We start from the raw sequence: 18,505 nt of genomic DNA, 5'->3' as shown, positions 1-18,505 counted from the left end.
TATTGAAATAATCGATAGAATACGTAATGATATATGGACCGCAACTAATTTATATATAGATTGTGTCGCACTTAAAGATGATTGATAATTAGCAGCAGTTGTATAAACAGATGATAACTTGTAACAATGAATACAACCACAATAAGACACGACACTTTATTGTTATTATTAACACTAGCCTCATTCACTATCAAGTTCAGCATCACTGCTATCATTTATCACAGATTCACATTCTTCTATGCCTATAATATGAGGGCATTTTTTTTAACGCGAAAAATTGGGTGTGTCCATTATGCAGGGGCGTCCATTACACAGGTAAATACGGTAATTAAATATGTTAGCACACCTACAACAGTAGCCTTTCAATTGCCCACGTACTGTTCCTAACATGTGTCTAGTGACTAATGTCAGTGATATCTGGCAGGAAATGTAGGGAATAATAATGTGAGAAGGAAAATTTACTAAATTGAAAGATTTTTCCCACTATATTTCTCCGAAAAACTTTCCACTTTACTAAATTTCTGCTTTGTTCACTGCCTTCCTTACATCTTCAAAAGCTGCAAATATATTGCTCATTCAGTACACTCACTGTCATTAGCCACCAGCTTATCAAAACTTAAGTCGTAAGCCATCTAACCTTTGTTGACTTTTCATCATTAAAGAATTAATCATCTTCAATTAGTGATTTTTTAATAATTAAGAATAATAGACAGCATACTAATACTGTACCTCTATAATGAAGTACAAAGTGAATGAAAAGAAATGCTACTGCATTTCAAGGAAACAAGTTGGCTGCAAGCCCCTACATGCTCTCCAGTTTTACGGCTTTGTTTACCCTCATAATAGATCTCATTTCCGCATTTTTATTTGAAATATTTTCACACACACAAAAAAAATATCTTTGTGGAGAATTCCATCACAAATATGACGATTTTTCTTGTGCCAGATAGAACAATATACAGATTTATAAAAAAAGTTAATGACACAGGAGCCCAGGAACAATTTTTCCCTTGAAATTATTCAAATCTGCTTTACAGGGAGCTTTACCTGAAAGACAAGATTTGCATAATATATACGTCAGTGTGCATGTTAACAGAAAACCACAATTCCAAGTCACACAGAGATTGTGTGCACTCGATGTGGGTCTCTGTCGTTTCGTCAGCCCACGCGAGTTATGTGGATATAAAGGGAAAAGTTGAGACGGTGTTGGGTGGAGTTCCCGGGTAGCTCAGTTGGTAGAGCACTGGTACATTTAACCAGAGGTCCCGGGATCTATACCCGGCCCCGGAACAATTTTTCCCTTGAAATTATTCACATCCATTATTATTCTCATTACTGTTATGATCATCATAACAATTATTGTTACGTGTCATTTCTATTTTAATGATAAACTTACATGGTTAAGAGCTTTAAGAATATGCACTTCATTCATTATCTTGTTTGGATCATTTCTATTGCGTTCAGCAGTAGCACCAAAATGTTTCTTTTGTATTACTTTCATAGCATATTTGTGACAAGTTCCCTGTAAAATTAAAATTGGAAGTAAGTGTTAATTTCATATATACATGCAAGTTTCTGTTTCAAAGAAAAAGCTTACTGTAAACTGTATTTACAAAATAACACATCGGGATCGTTAATCTATTACTGTAAAAGAATAGGTCCAAGAATAAATTCCAAACTACATTCACTGGTTACCTCCTTCCAAAATCCAAACACAGAGAATGAGCGTTATTTGAAACCAAGGTGTAAATTTAACTGTAGGAAACTTAGTAAACTACGTCAAACACTGATTAAATTATAGAAAGAAATTCTCATTCTCTTTTCAACAAACATGCACTACATATTTAATTTTTCAACTACTTTTCCTGAAAATGGATGAAGAAGTACCGAATCTCAAATACTACACAGTTTACATCATAAATAATAGGTTTGTTCACACAGCAGTTTCCAACAGTTTGCAACTGTCGGAAACTGTGTATGAACAAACCTAATATTACACAGCAGATGGTGTATTCATGGAAAAGAACTGTGCCTAATCCTCGTTTCTAATTTTACTGACAAAAAACTTTATTTCTCTAAAAACATCATCACTTAAAACATTACAAAAACAAGTTTGATATATCATCTGTTTGAAATACAGTGAAACCTCCGTTAACCGTATCTCTGTCAACCGAAAACTGGTTTAACTGAATTTTTATAAAAGAATTTAAAGTTATGAAATACAAAAATGTACATGATGTAGGCCATAGAGTACACTCTCCTGTATATACTTTTAATTAAACACTGTATGAACAAAGTGTAAGGGCAAAGTAAAAGTGCAGGTTAGAGGAATGAGTGCGAGGGCAACAACACGTCATATTGTTTACGGGGGCCAACCAACCCAACTCTAGCACTATGCAGGTGCAACACTGCTGCCAGAAAAAGATGCAAACAAAAAGACTCAAAAGAAAATTTCGGACTTTTTCTTCAAGACATAGCAAAGAATCAATGTTGTTGTTGTTTTCTAATGCCAGACGTTTGACAATAAAGTCATTTGACCTCTTGCACTCCAATATTTTTCAAAGATATTATCATGACCAGCCAATGAAGCACAGATTTTGAGGTGTTCCGAATCCATTTCTTGGTTTGAGTTGCACAATGGGCAGTTAGGGGACTGATATATTCCAATTCTATGCAGGTGTTTAGTCAAACAATCAAGGCCTGTTGCCAATCTAAATGCAGCTACAGACGATTTTCGTGGTAAATCGGGAATTAACTGTGGATTTTTATGCAGAGAGTTCCATTTTTTCCCTTGGGATTGTGTTATCACATTTTGTTTGTTGAAGTCTAAGTATGTAGATTTAATAAATCTCTTCACAGAGTAATACGTAGATTTAGTAACAGGTCTGTAAGTAGCAGTGCTGCTCTTCTTTGCTAAGTATCCGCATTCTTGTTTCCCAGGATTCCACAATGGGATGGTATCCATTGGAATACAATTCTTTTATTGAGTGATATTAATTGAGAGAGCATTTTAGTTATTTCTGCTGTTTGAGATGAAGGTGTGTGTTTAGAGACGATTGATAGAATAGCTGCTTTGGAGTCTGACAATATAACTGCATTCCTAAATTTATTGATGTGGCATAGAAGATTCCTGAGACATTCACTTATTGCAATGATTTCACCATAAAAACTTGTTGTTCTATATCCAAGTGATCTATAAAGTGAGAAGAGACAGCACGTAACACCTGCACCGGCACCTTGTTCTCTGGAGATCAAGGATCCGTCGGTGTATAAATGAAGCCAGTTTTGTGGAGGGTACCTAATATTAATTGTCTCTAAAGACAATTGTTTCAGTATTTCAATGTTTACTTCTGATTTCAGTATTTCTTCTGTTAAATTTAGATTATATTCTATATTTAACAGAGTTAAAGGGTTTGGTTTAATTTGTAAGTTTTCTTTTAAATTCGGGATATTGATTTTCTGTTTTAATTCTTGAACAATGGATATGAAACTTTTTTGAGTTTTCATTTACAGAGGGAACTGTATGAATGCCAATTGTTTCCTGGTAATCTGATAAGTTTTTCATATTGAATCAGTGCTTTTTCTTCTATTGATGCTGTTAATATTAGTGAGGAATCTCATAGAATCTATTGGAGTTGTTTTGATTCTACCAGTAATGAGTCTGAGAGCTTGGTTTTGAACATATTCTATGTCGTTTATGAAAGGTGAAGTAATTAAAATTTCTCCGCAGTATGTCAGCACTGGCTGTATAAACATTTTATATGTAGTGTTCAAAGTATTCCTAGAGCATCCCCATTTCTTTCCTGCTAGTCTTTTTAGAAGGGAGAATCTTTTACGAGCTTTTTCAGAAATGTATTTCAAATGGTTGCTCCATGTTAACTTACTATCGAAAATAACTCCAAGATATTTAGATTCACAAGTCCTAGGAAGGTGTTGGCCATTGTATTGGATATTGAATTCTCTTTATTTTTTACCGAGTGAAAATATTTGGTAGTTACTTTTGCTTAAATTAAGTGTCATCAAATTTGATGCATTCCATTCATGTAGTTGATTTAGAGCTTTAATAGCAGAATTTTGAATTTTGTCTCTATGTCTGTAAGATCCGGAAGTCCACAAAACTATATCATCTGCAAATAGTGCTGTTTTCATGTTTGATTCTTCTAATAGGGAGGGCAAGTCATTTATATAAGTATTGAATAAAGTTGTGCTGAGGACAGCGCCCTGAGGTAGACCTTGATCTGTTTGTCTGTAACTAGAAAGTGAGTTATTGAATTTAGTGGCAATGAATCTTTGACTAAGGAATTCTGATATCCATCTGAACATATTGCTGGAGATACCTAATTTCTGGAGTTTTAGTAATAATTTATTTCTCCAAACAGTCATATGCTAACTGAAAGTCAATAAATATTGCCAAGGTATCTTCTTTCTTGTTAAAACTGTCTTTCATTTCTTGGTCGAGGCGTATGACTTGTTCATTGGTAGAGTGTAGTTGTCGAAAGCCGGCTTGTCTTGGTGATAAAAGATTTTGGGATTCTAAATACCAAGTTAATCTGTTGGAGATCATGGACTCCATGGTTTTTGCTATCATGCTTAATAGTGCTATTGGTCGATAACTATTAACATCATGAGCAGGTTTCCCTTTTTTGTGAATTGGTACAATGATTGCTTTTTTCCAAGCTGCAGGAATTGAGGTGTTCCATGATAAATTGAAAATGGATAAAAGTACAGACTTGGCTTTTTCCCCCAGATGTTTAAAAAATTCGGAATGAATGTTGTCGGGGCCCGGAGATTTCTTGGTTTTTAAATTTTGTATAGCTAGAGTTAATTCTTTGCAAGTAAAATTTAGATGAAATATTTCAGGTTTTGTACTAGTAATATTGTTTTTATTATTTTTATGTAATTCTCTTTTGATAAATTTGTCAGTTTTTTTGATATTGGGATGTAATCTGTGAGAATTTGAGTAGTGTTTATTAAATGCGTTTGCTATATCTCTACTATCTGTTAGTGTTTTGTTATTATGAATAATAGGTTGGCTAGTATTTTCCTGTGTATTGGAAATATTCTTCAGAAATTTATATGTTTTAGCGCTATCGGTTCTGTAATTAATATTTTCAATAAATTTATTGAAACTGTTCTTTTTTGCTGTTATGATTGCTTTTTTAAGAATGGCAGTCTTCTTCTTCCAATCTTGAGTATCTTCTGGTGTTTTGCTATGTTCTGCTTTGGTTCTTGCTTTATCTCTATCTTGTTTCAATAAATTCAGGTTTTCTGTCCAGAATGGGGTGTATTTTTTTGGTTTCCCTCGTGGAATGTGCTTTTTTGCAATTTTAAGAAGAGATTCACAGAAATATTTGTTCAATCTATCTGAGTTTGTATTTTCCATTAGTGGTGTGTTGAGCTTGAGGTGTTCGTCGAGTTCTGTTGTAAATAGTTTCCAATTCGCTTTCTTAAAGTTCCATGTTATTTTGTTATTGTAGGGTTCTTTTCTTCCGTTTTGGTGGAGATGGATAGAAGCAATGATGACTCTATGGCCAGATCCAGGGTCTTCAATTATTTTTTTCTTGGTTTCGTGATGGATATCTGATGTTACTAGTAATAAGTCTGGATTTGTACCAGAACCAGAGTAATGAATGAAAGTAGGGGGATCTTCTTTTCTGTAGACAAGTTCTGCGGTTGTAGTATTTAGGAGGTCCATGATCATTTTTCCAGGTTGGTTTACATTATCGTAGCCCCAAAGTTGGGAGTGGGTGTTAAAGTCACCAATTATGATAATTTTAGATTGTATATCAAACAAAGTTAGATCAAGGGGATTATTAGGTGGGTGTAGATTTTGAAATGTTGTTGATTTTTCCATAATTCAATTTTTATTAGTTCTAATTTGTCTTGATTATCCATTTCTTTTATGATTTGAAAATTTGTAATTAATTTCTTTGATGTACCTGCGAGAATTCCGCTACTGATCTGTCTACCTTTGGGTAACAGTTTCATATTAAAACCTTTAAAATTAAAATATTTTAATTGGTCAGCATTAAGGTTTGCTTCTTGAATAAGGAAGATATCTATATTATTATCTGAGAGTATATTAGCTAGTTCAGTCTTCTTGGCTGATGTTATACCACCAGCATTCCATTGTAAGATGTTTAGTTGATTCTGTACCATTAAGGTAGTCCCTGCCCGGAGATCCGATTGGGGGACTATTTTACCCCTGGATAATTTTACCTTAATGGTACTCATTTCATACTGGAGCAGTTAAATGGCAAGTTGTAGCCGATTTAAGTGAACACCATATTTTAACGTTTTGGTGGCTACTTCATTCACACACAACCCCCAGAATGTCTGGAGGACCACACCTGCTGTTGGTTGACGGATCCATTGGACCTAGCTGGGAGATCTTGTTGATCACCAGCTTTCCCTCCTTAAGCCACTGGAGGACGATTTTAGTGCCATAGCAGGTCAGCACTAGGAACAGAAAAGTAGAAAGGAAAGGGAAATGAACCCCTAGGCCTAATGCCGTCGGGATCGAAGAAAGTAAGAGTTCAGTCAGAGGACTGGATAGGAAAGGGTAAAGAGGGAATTAGGTATTGGATAGAGGAAAATTATACCAAATTCAGTCATTAACTCATCAAGCTGACCAGTGCTAATGGATGAGTAGCCCCTCCCTTTAGTTCAGCTCGTAAAATTATGCTTACTAACAGTTGCATCACGGGAAGGTTGGGATGGGACATTGGGTATTTGTCCAGGTTGGTTCCTTAAAGCCTTCAATGGGAAGGATTAATGGCTCTCCCCCCTGTATCCGACAGATACCCTTTTGCAGTCAAACGAATCAATGTTTAGACTTGATAATACTGTATCTACCTTAGCTAGCCTATGCCTTACCAACTTTTTTTTAATACACGTGATGATTTCATATACACAACTTAAATGACTTTAACTCTAAAAGGGTACAGCTACATTTATTATCCGAAACTTTTATCTCAAATGGGGTCAATCCCCATATTTTGGTTAACTGAGGTTTTACTACAGTTTATATTCAAATTGTGAGAGAATTTCACCTTTTCAAAAACGAGATACACTTTCCCACACGCTCCAGCTCCTAGCACTCTGGTCACAATATACTTTGAATTTATCTGTTCAGGAAAGCCTCCATTGTCGTCTGAAGCATCCACATACACATATACTAGAAAGATATAGAATTTGCATGTGACACAGTAGTTCAGTACAAACAGACAACAATTAACAATAAAGCAGGTCAGAAATTTGTAATTGGAATATGTATTATATATCTTTCTCGTGTCAAATTCTATTTAATTGGTTTATTTTGCAATGCTTTATCAGCTGTAATGGTTATCTAGCATCTGAATGAAATGAAGGTGATAATGCCAACGAAATAAGCCCAAGGTCCAGTGCTGAAAGTTACCAAGCATTTGCTATTAATGGGTTGAGGGAAAAACCTGGAAAAAATCTCAACCAGGTAACTTGCATCAACCAGGATTTGAACCTGGGCCCGCAGTTTTGCAGTTCAACATGCAGACCACTATTTCACCGGTGGACTCAGGAATGATAAAAAAATGTTGTATGCAAATGAAAGAGATGTCAATGCTTCTAGTCTTTTTTTTTTGCGGGGGGGGGGGGGGAGACTTCCGCCCGAACTACACAGTACAGCTAGTTTGTAACAAAGAAGTAAAATGAATTCAAAAGATACACACAAATCAACACATTTGAAGCAGCTTTAAAATCTCATTATAATATCTGTGACCTGTGGCACAAGTAAAGATTTGGAAGCCCATACAGAGGAAACCATCCTCCTTACAGAAATATACATCCACCATCCATTCCATTTATTTACATATGTTTTTGTTCTCATTTTATAAGACATAATAATATTTAATGCTAAGCAACATAACAAAGGTTCAGAACAATACGATCGTAACTAGCAGTGGCAATAGTGGTAATTACCATAGTATTCTTTTCAACTGTAGACTTTTTTTGTGCAAATGGTTCTATTGGTTTACATGAATCACTACAGAAAATTTTCACTTTTACATCATCTGTAGCTGCCGAAAATGTTCTCCTAGTGTGGCTTCATGAAGAGAGAGGAAAATAGAATATCAAAATGGGAAATGCATCAGTAACATTTTCAGCTGCTAACGGGATTAACCAACTCGTTTTGTTATGTTCTAAAATAGTGTTATGTAAGTTCACAAAATGATTTATTTCTCTGAACTATTGCAGTCTGTTACACGTGTTGTGACATGCTATTAAATACAATGCACAACAAAAACTGAAGTAAAGTATGAAAACAATGAAATATAACAAACTACAGTTTAAAAATTGGGAAGAAGGGAATAGCAGGCACAAATATCATTACTAAATACAGGAGAACAGAGCGGTAAAGAAACAAGAAAAAGATGAGAGATAATACCATTTCCATAAACACTCCAAAATAATACATACCTTTGAAATGTACAGAAGCCAATGAAATCAGATCATAGTTTTTTAGAATCCGTTTATCTCCCTTTCCAATCTTTTCATTGTTCACAAATGTCCCATTAAAGCTATGATCTTCTAAGTACACTTCTGATGTTGAGTCTGATTTTACAATTTTGCAGTGCAACTTGCTGATTGTCTGTAATACGTCGTCTTTCACATGTGATCGTGAGATTCGAATGGTGCAGTCCTGAGCACGCCCAAGAGAATATTCGTTATCAGAAAGGTCTGTAAGAATTAAGATAGAAGTAAACATCACAGCGAAACAGATATGCTAATGTGGACAGTTAAATACAGAGATACTTATTAATAAGTTGCCCCAGTATTTCAGCCGCCATTGTTTCTGTTGTTGGAAGGAGTGGTAACATTTGCCAGTTTATGGGTGATGATGATATGATAAGCTGTGCATCATACATTACGAGTGTATAACATTACCAACGTGACACAAGTGAGATGTCATCTCTGTAGTTATGCAATATTGAATGGCAGCATGGTTTGCTATAATTTTGAGCTGGGTATATTTATTTACAACTGTTGTGTGAAGTATAGAAGCTATGAAAAGTGTAAAGGAAGTTCGAAAACAAGGAAAATTCATTAAACACAATAAGGGATGTGTACCGTAATAACCAAATCCTGGATGTTTGGTAAAATGCCTTTCATTACCGGGTTAACATATACCCAAATTATATAGATTTAAATAAGAAGGCCTATTTAAGTTAGTTACGAGCAAGAGGAAGAATTTCCAGCAAATGTGATACACTCTATTTTGACACATTATACACACTAATAAGTTGTGATAAAGTAGCTATCTCCATAGGCGCCTACTTGTAAAATTTATTGGAGGTACTCACTCAGAAAAAGAAAACCACATTCAAGTTTAATATAATTTATGCTGAAACTGTTAAAAGTCCTTCTTCATTACATCAAACGATATTGTTAATTGGTAAACATAAACATTCTGTTCATAACCTGATTAATCAATAATTATTTCATTATTAACAACACTACCATTTTTCATGAGGATTAATAAAATCTGGACATGCTGTACCACAGAAGGGTGGCCCTTCGGCGAATTACGTTTTCACAGTAAATGTCTGCGAATTTCATTTCTAGTGATGAACTCATTTGCTATTTCATCCAAATCTAAATGCAAAGCTTCTTCTCTGTGAGAATGAATGACAGCTACATCATTCATTTGCTGTTGACCCATGGTAGATCTAGTGTAGGATTTAAGTCTATGGAGAGATGAGAATGATCACTCAGCAGTAGAGGCAGACACTGGTATTGTAAGAATTAGTTCAGGAACTTAACAAGTTCTGGTAGCATGTCACGAAGAAAAGTTTCTTTCCGAAGGAGATCAACAACAGTCTGAATATCTGTGATGTGCAGTTTTTATCTTGCAATATCTAATATCATGTCCCTGTGTAAAAGTAGTCTCTCCTTGTCCAAATCACCTCTATAAAATGAGAGAATTTCTTCCAGTTCCTTATCACTGTCATTCAAACCACCAATTATAAAATTCTTAATCTTAACAAGAAAACCTGCAATAAAAGTGGCAGTGTAATCATCCAAACAGTTCACAATATTGTCAACAACTTCGTAAAACTCTTTACGATACAAATTGTCATGAGATAATAGTTGTGGGAACTCGGAAGTCTATATATAAATAATATTGGGTGTGCTTGTCACCCCCAGTAATTATTTTGGGGGTGTTCAAAATGCAAAGCATCCCCAAAGTCGACGCCTATGGCTATCTCTAATTATGATAGATTCTTTCGCAGCAGAAGGCTCATAGAACGTTAATGTGAACAGTTCAACTTCGGTTTCCATCACAGGAGAGGAATGACAGAATCTAATGTCAGCAATTCAACATAAAGTTTTGATGATAACATACCCTGGCTTGAAACAATTCTAAACTGTACATATACATTTACTGTAAAGCAATACCAAATATTTTCACTCGGTAAAAAAGAAAGAGAATTCAATATCCAATACAATGGCCAACACCTTCCTAGGACTTATGAATCCAAATATCTTGGAGTTATTTTCGATAGTAAGTTAACATGGAGCAACCATTTGAAATACATTTCTGAAAAAGCTCGTAAAAGATTCTCCCTTCTAAAAAGACTAGCAGGAAAGAAATGGGGATGCTCTAGGAATACTTTGAACACTACATACAAAATGTTTATACAGCCAGTGCTGACATACTGCGGAGAAATTTTAATTACTTCACCTTTCATAAACGACATAGAATATGTTCAAAACCAAGCTCTCAGACTCATTACTGGTGGAATCAAAACAACTCCAATAGATTCTATGAGATTCCTCACTAATATTAACAGCATCAAAATGACAATAGAAGAAAAAGCACTGATTCAATATGAAAAACTTATCAGATTACCAGGAAACAATTGGCATTCATACAGTCCTCTCCATAGATTGAAAACTCAAAAAAGTTTCATATCCATTGTTCAAGAATTAAAACAGAAAATCAATATCCCGAATTTGAAAGAAAACTTACAAATTAAACTAAACCCTTTAACTCTATTAAATATAGAATATAATCTAAATTTAACAGAAGAAATACTGAAATCAGAAGTAAACACTGAAATACTGAAACAATTGTCTTTAGAGGCATTTAATATTAGGTACCCTCCACAAAACTGGCTTCATTTATACACCGACGGATCCTTGATCTCCAGAGAACAAGGTGCTGGTGCAGGTGTTACGTGCTGTCTCTTCTCACTTTATAGATCACTTGGATATGGAACAACAAGTTTTGATGGTGAAATCATTGCAATAAGTGAATGTCTCAGGAACCTTCTATGCCACATCATTAAATTTAGGAATGCAGTTATATTGTCAGACTCCAAAGCAGCTATTCTATCAATCGTCTCTAAACACACACCTTCATCTCAAACAGCAGAAATAACTAAAATGCTCTCTCAATTAATATCACTCAATAAAAGAATTGTATTCCAATGGATACCATCCCATTGTGGAATCCTGGGAAACGAGAATGCGGATGCTTTAGCAAAGAAAGGCAGCACTGCTACTTACAGACCTGTTACTAAATCTACGTATTACCCTAGATCATATATACTAACAGATAGCTCTTTTATATAGGCTTTAGGGTTTGCAGTCGAGGCCGGCTTGATGTAGTTCAAGAATCGTCAACAGATGGCACAATGACCAACACCATCACGAGACACGAACTCTGAACCGGTCTGGTCGGTCTAAATCGATTATTTCTTGCTTACGAGATAAGCAACGGTATGTACTGTCGACAATTGATGACCATGGATAAATATTATTGGCCTATATGACCTAGGCAAGTTAGGAACGAGGGAGTTCTAATTATAGTTGTCACGTGGGCGAAGCGGAGAGATAAGATAAAGTACGCCTTTGTATTGAATAGAATACAATGCAGAGTCTCGCGCAAAGGCAATCTACCTAGAATTTTTAGACCATGTTATAAAGTTATTGGTGGGCTAAATTATGATTAGTTATCTCTTCTGTTTTTATATATTTGTCGTGAATATTATTTATATTATCAACTGAGTGTATAACATAATTTATCCGTTAATTGATATTTCACTAATGATAAATCCAAAGAACAATGGGAAATAAGGGACTAAACACTGAAAAATAAATAAAATAAGAGAATTTGACGTTCATAATTATAATGTTGTCAGAGTTTTGTTATACTTTACTTTGAATTATTTTAATTTGCACCACAAAAACTTATGAAAATTAATGTTAACATTACCTATTTAGTTATGATAGTAGTATATTGGAAAATTTGTGCATATAGCCTGATTACAATATATAAGTAATCCTATCCTAACCTAACCAATGGTAGTCTCAACGAGCACAGACTCGTGCTCGTTGGGTAGTCTTGTTTATTTCAGACATGTTCGTATAATTATACAAAAACAAGAATAATCTAGTTTGCAGCCTGTGATATTGTCTCGTTTACAGTATTATATAATATACATATTACGATATTTACTAGGTACTTTAACAATATATAGTTAATAATATTATAAAATATACAGGCCTAATCCATTACCAAGAAATAGCCCTTCCCTCACATGTTCAATACTGTTTACCTCAAAAGGCCTTCAAACCTTAAAAACTATTAGAAACTGGATTAAAATAGTCATGTTGATGTAGGCCTACAACATTACACTTTTTGTCACTACTCCTGATCCCATTCTAACAGTTTCAGGTTTTGTAATTTGTAACAATACTAACAATACTGATGGGTCATTCCATAGTCACACACGTAACATTTTCGAAGTAACTATGATCTTCACAGGATATTTAATTAGGAGTTCATGAAAGACACATCGCTGTTTTTTAACGTAAGCATTCCAAAATATAAACAGAAAATCATAATGAAAAGGAATAATTAATAATGTAAAAAATATTAAATATTATATGATGTGACACATGAACATTTTCTTGCCACTTAATTTATTACCAAAATGGAAAATGTTCATATTATTGTGCCAAATGTCATAAATGCATTTAGTTGTTTTTGAAACAATTAAGACATTTGTGAAGTACATGTAACTGCTAAATCGCATACTTTAATAAAAATAATAGTGCCATTAACAAATAAAATATTACAAATTATATTGTGACACACGAACATTTCTGTCAAGTTGATTACTAATCTTTTCAAATGCATATAGAGATTTACCGTATACACTGTGCCTACAGTTCTTATTATACAAAGCAACACTTGATTACACTAAAGTGTCCACACCTGTGGAGTAACGGTCAGCGCGTCTGACTGCGAAACCAGGTGGCCCGGGTTCGAATCCCGGTCGGGGCAAGTTACCTGGTTGAGGTTTTTTCCGGGGTTTTCCCTCAACCCAATACGAGCAAATGCTGGGTAACTTTCGGTGCTGGACCCCGGACTCATTTCACCGGCATTATCACCTTCATATCATTCAGACGCTAAATAATTTAGATGTTGATACAGCGTCGTAAAATAACCCAATAAAAAAAATTACACTAAAGTACACTTTCAGATTTAAAATATCCACGGTTGTTTACAACTATATGTGGTGATATCTCCTGTGTAATGTCACGTAACAAATACATCAATATAGGCTATCCACTTTTTCTGCCATTTGTAGTACTTCCCTTTTTTTCCCTCTGCTTATCTGACGTCTTTTTTTAAATTGATTATTTAACGATGTTGTATCAACTACTAGGTTATTTAGCCTCGATGGAATTGATGATAGTGAAATGATATTTGGCGAGATGAGGTTGAGGATTCGCCATAGATTACATGACATTCGCCTTACAATTGGGGAAAACCTCGGAAAAAACCTCAACCAGGTAACTTGCCCCAATCAGGATTTGAACCCGGGCCCACTCATTTCACGGTCAGATGTGCCTATCATTACTCCACAGCAGTGGACCGAACATGGGTTATGTACATTAATTCTTTTGACTTTCGGTTAGCTTTCTTAAGAATACGCATAAAGAAATGTAGTGTTTTCCAGGCTATCCTTGTAATATTAGTGACTTATTTCAACCAGTTTGTTACTAAAATATATACAGTACCTAAGTGTTTACTTGTGACACTGGTGATCCATTTAATTGGTATATGAGACGAATTTAATTTTGTGTTTTACAGAAGGATACATATTGATTTACTTTTGCTCACATTGATTTTAATTTTATTTGTTGTAGTCCAGTTTTCAATAACGTCAAGCTAGTTTTGCAAGGTGGTGATATAAGATTTATCACTAATTTTTTCTGTATATTATACAGTCATCCACGAATAACCTTGCCTGAGAAGTGACATTTCTATTCAAATCCTACATTAATTTTCAGTAAATATTTTGCACCGAGAAGCTATTATACATTTAATTTTACTTCTGAGACCAGTGAAATATATGCCAATTTTATTAGAAAGGTGCATGTATAATTATCCAATAGCATGATATTATCTGCAACAAAAACTAAAGGGCATGAAAGAAAAGAAGAAAACATTAATGCTGTGGTTCTTAGAGCTCCATTAGAGTTACACTTTCATTGTCCACTGAAAGTTGTATTTCTCTATTGAAGTATAAAAGAGAAACTCTCATAAATTATGTCAGAAACAAAGAAAGGCACCACCCAAATATGTGGGATAATTAATTTAATAGTGTTATTACCGGGACTTGAAAAAAGCAATCATATGTAATGGGTGGGGAAAAAAATACTTTTTAATCGCGCTTCTATAGTTCGACAATGCTGACTATTCAGAGTTTTGCCTGACAGGTGAGCTACCATAAATTCCTTGAAGTCCTAGTTATTACTGAAGCCAAATGTGTCTCTCTTGTCAAGAGTCCATTTTATTTATACTTGTTAAGACATCATTCATAGACTAGTTACCGCTTTCAGTTTTGATACTACATACACTGAAATTAATCTATTATTATTCGTCCTATTTATACATTTATATTGAATGATTTGGTCTACCTTCATAACACATCTCATCAACAATACTCGATAAGAGTTGAATTAGCTTCCATGCTGCGTTGTATTTATTTTGTCATGTTCCTATAGCAGGAATATTAAATAGGAGTTCCTTAAAACAGATTTATATTCACTCCTATGCCTTTATATAGAATACCAGTACATATACTGTATTTCTTAAGATTTGGTTACTTTATAAACAGTATGTTAGTGCAAGAACTCTTTTTTTCATATTTAATAATTCTGGCATGTATCAATAAATATGCTTGAGACCTCTGTCTCTCTGAATTACTCTTTACTAACTGGAAACATATTCCAAATTTATATTTTAAAAAAGTATTAAAATATCCTCACAATTTAGAGCATAACAATTCCCGAAATAATCATCCTACATTAAATTATTAAGATAAAAATGATTCAATCTATCGCTTGTAACAATACCTTTATGGTCCTAATAAATTAAGAAATAATTTACATCCAACAGATTTATTTTAAAATGGCCTGCAGTTATTATTTTGAATTTTATTGTACCTTAATAAATTGAGTTAAGGTACAATAAAATTTCATCAAGTTTCAAACAAAGTAATTAACTCGAAAAACTTATTGATGCAACTTAATTTCATATTCTATACCACTAACACCAAAAAAAAGTGTCCTATTGTTCATACTGATTCAAGATGAATAGTTTCTTAGTGTTTGTCCATTCCACTTTTTTTATTGTCCTTCCCATTTCTATTTCTCTCATTTTTAGTAGGTACTTCACATGTAGTATATGTTTTATTTTAATACATATAATGACCATGAAGATATTTGGATATGTCTTACAAAATTCTTGCTGAAGACCATTGTGGTAATATTCTGCCGCATCTGTAGTTTGTACATTTGGAAATTTTCGTGCTTCAGCCCAGAATTCAGGCGGGGGGAGGGGAGGTTGATGTGCCAATGTAGTTTTCCAGAATATAATAATATTCAAAACATTCTCTAATAGGAGGGGCCTCTGATATTAGCTCTGCAAAAAATCTGATATCGGTACTTCTGTTGCTGGTAAATAAGAAAGAACGAAATATAAAAATTTTTAACCACTTTCGAATTTCAGGTGCTTTGTGTCTCAGCTGCTGGTTTGATATACTGTTTGTTTCCTTTAATTTTCCAGAGCAAAAACTGTCCTAAGCGAAATTTACACTCTGTGATTTTAACACTGGGAACATTTATTTTGGCAGCATTGTGTGATGCTATTTCATAATATAACAAGAGCTTTGAAATGATTAACTGTTAACTACTTACCTGGGTGAAGCGGTTCCTGTGATTTCTGAAGTGAAAACCGTTCAATTTATAAGGCATTTTTTTGTGGAGATGCATTTGATTGTATTTGCAAGGTGTAAAAGTGCCTAAACTAACTGACCCCAGTGCTGTCATGGAGGCCACACGAGGCCATATATCGTATGGAACCTACAATTTTTTTTTAATTAATCGTATGGGGAAATGAAAATTTTGTCTGTAAGGAGCCATACGGCATATGGGTGCCTAAGTTTTGTACGTGGAGATCTATACAGATCTTAGATCATCCCTTCCTGTTCCTCCTGTACCTACTGCCTATTTTGTTTGATGTTCATAAACAAAAATTATCCACCTCTTCAGCACCGGAATCCAGAATTATATAAAATAATGGTTGAAAAACAAGAAGTGCTGCAAATATACACTCCAAGATTCATCGAGACAAGTGTGCATCTATGGTGGTGCTACATGGTGTATTCTTTAAATCAAACTTGTACAATTAAATTGTAAAGCAAAACAATTTCTTTACTTCTTCTTTAATATTAAAAAAAATAATTAAATGACAATTGGAGAAATAGAGAGAGGGGAGTAAAATATATTTCAAGGGAGAAAACAAGGGGTGGGGTGTATGGCCAAGAAAAAAATTACCATGACAGCACTGACCAAACCTAACCTGTTACAGACTCATGTATGTAAGGTGAATAAGCTGAGTATGAAGGAAACTACCTCAGCGCTAATTTAACTCTTATAGATGAACTATATAAAGAACTTCAAGTGTCAATATTGTCTCAAAGGTTTCTGTGTAACAAACTTCATTTAGAAATGCCCATCTGCGATTATGTTAACTGTAGAAGAAGGAAGAAATATTGTCGTCATATGAAGTTACTCAAATTTCCAATTAAGGACAAGGAAAGGCTACAAAAGTTATTTTTGATTTCACCCTTATAAATTGAACGATTTTCACTTCAGAAATCACCGTAACTACCTCAGCACTAGTTTCAGTAATTTAAGGACCAGTATAAAGTAAATTTGATTAAAGTGAGAAAGAAATTCGTAAGGGAGGCGGTCAGGAGGGATTGAGGTTGTCTACTAATTCGTTGCAAACAACTATTATAGGCTATTTCATTTGACTAACGATGATTTGTAGAGATCAAAATACCTACAGTAGGGTAAAGAATCTAAATCAGTACGTTTGAGAAGGGATATGAAAGTGTTAGGAAAATAACAGAATTACCGTATATTGCAATTAACTCTGCATTGGCAGAGAAACCGCACAGGGTATCGTAAATCTGCTGAAAATTAGATAATTGTGTAAAAAAATGCATTCAGAGCGAATTTTCCAGCCTGATAATATCTCGCCCACGTTATGGACATAATTCAATACCGTAAGACTGATATGAAACGAATACTAGAACAATTTGTTAACCAAAGACGATGTTCAGTAGTTATTTAACAACATACAGAGCAAATAAAAACACAAACGCATATTCTAGCAATAGTTCAGATGAAAAGAAAATGATTAGTACGACCGCTTATTCGTAAAAAGAACACTGCCAGTTGTGTAGCCTACATGAAGCAATATATCAGGTCTACGTTATGAACACGTTGAATTTAATGTGGACGAGAAACGTACAGTTATTATTTATCTGCTTCCATATCGCATCATATAATACACCTGTAAAATGAAAACATATAGGCCTAGAAAAGAGGAAACATGTTTGGGGGGGGGGGGGAGAGTTGTAATTCTTCCCCTTTCGGATAAATTTCAGAAGAGGGATACCTGCTTTTCCTTCATATTAAAAAATTGTAATCTTGTTCACACAAAATAAATTAGTGCCTTTTCGTGAGCATCATGATGTGCATTCAACAAACGCAGACAAATCTACTCTTTTTAGTATTTTGTGATAATTGTTGCTAGGGAGGTATTGTATACTGAAAATTAAAAACAATTAGATTTCGTACATCAAATGATGACAGATTATATATTGAACGCAAACAACATTATATCAGCCATGTACCAAAATGTCATATATGTGTGTTGATGAATTTGGGTAAAACAAGCTTCTGTATACTACAATTTAGCGACACATCAAAGCCTTATCGTAACATAACCTCACATTACAATGAGAAAGAAATTTGGAGGTGGCATGACGTAAAAAAGTCATCCCACAGTCGTATTACTCTATGTACTGTTCAGGTACTCTGCCATCTAGTGTTTGTTATTGCAAACTCATTTCTCGACACTAGCGACGCATAGCGT

General features: G+C 34.3%; 1 protein-coding gene across 1 annotated transcript in view; it reads right to left on the bottom strand.

Annotated features, from left to right (window-relative positions):
- lok (ovarian-specific serine/threonine-protein kinase loki) overlaps positions 1 to 18,505 on the bottom strand; it is a 34,084-nt gene that overhangs the window by 13,162 nt on the left and 2,417 nt on the right. Inside the window, exons 2-4 of the mRNA XM_069847633.1 lie at positions 8,455 to 8,715; positions 7,053 to 7,177; positions 1,397 to 1,522 (exon numbers count right to left, since the gene is read on the bottom strand). Of these exons, the coding sequence (XP_069703734.1) occupies positions 1,397 to 1,522; positions 7,053 to 7,177; positions 8,455 to 8,715 (512 nt within the window). The remainder of the gene's footprint in view (positions 1 to 1,396; positions 1,523 to 7,052; positions 7,178 to 8,454; positions 8,716 to 18,505) is intronic.

Source organism: Periplaneta americana, chromosome 15, assembly GCF_040183065.1.
Source record: "Periplaneta americana isolate PAMFEO1 chromosome 15, P.americana_PAMFEO1_priV1, whole genome shotgun sequence".
Lineage (NCBI taxonomy): Eukaryota > Metazoa > Arthropoda > Insecta > Blattodea > Blattidae > Periplaneta > Periplaneta americana.
The sequence above is the reverse complement of the archived record's forward strand: the minus strand, read 5'-3'. Positions and strand labels throughout refer to the sequence as shown.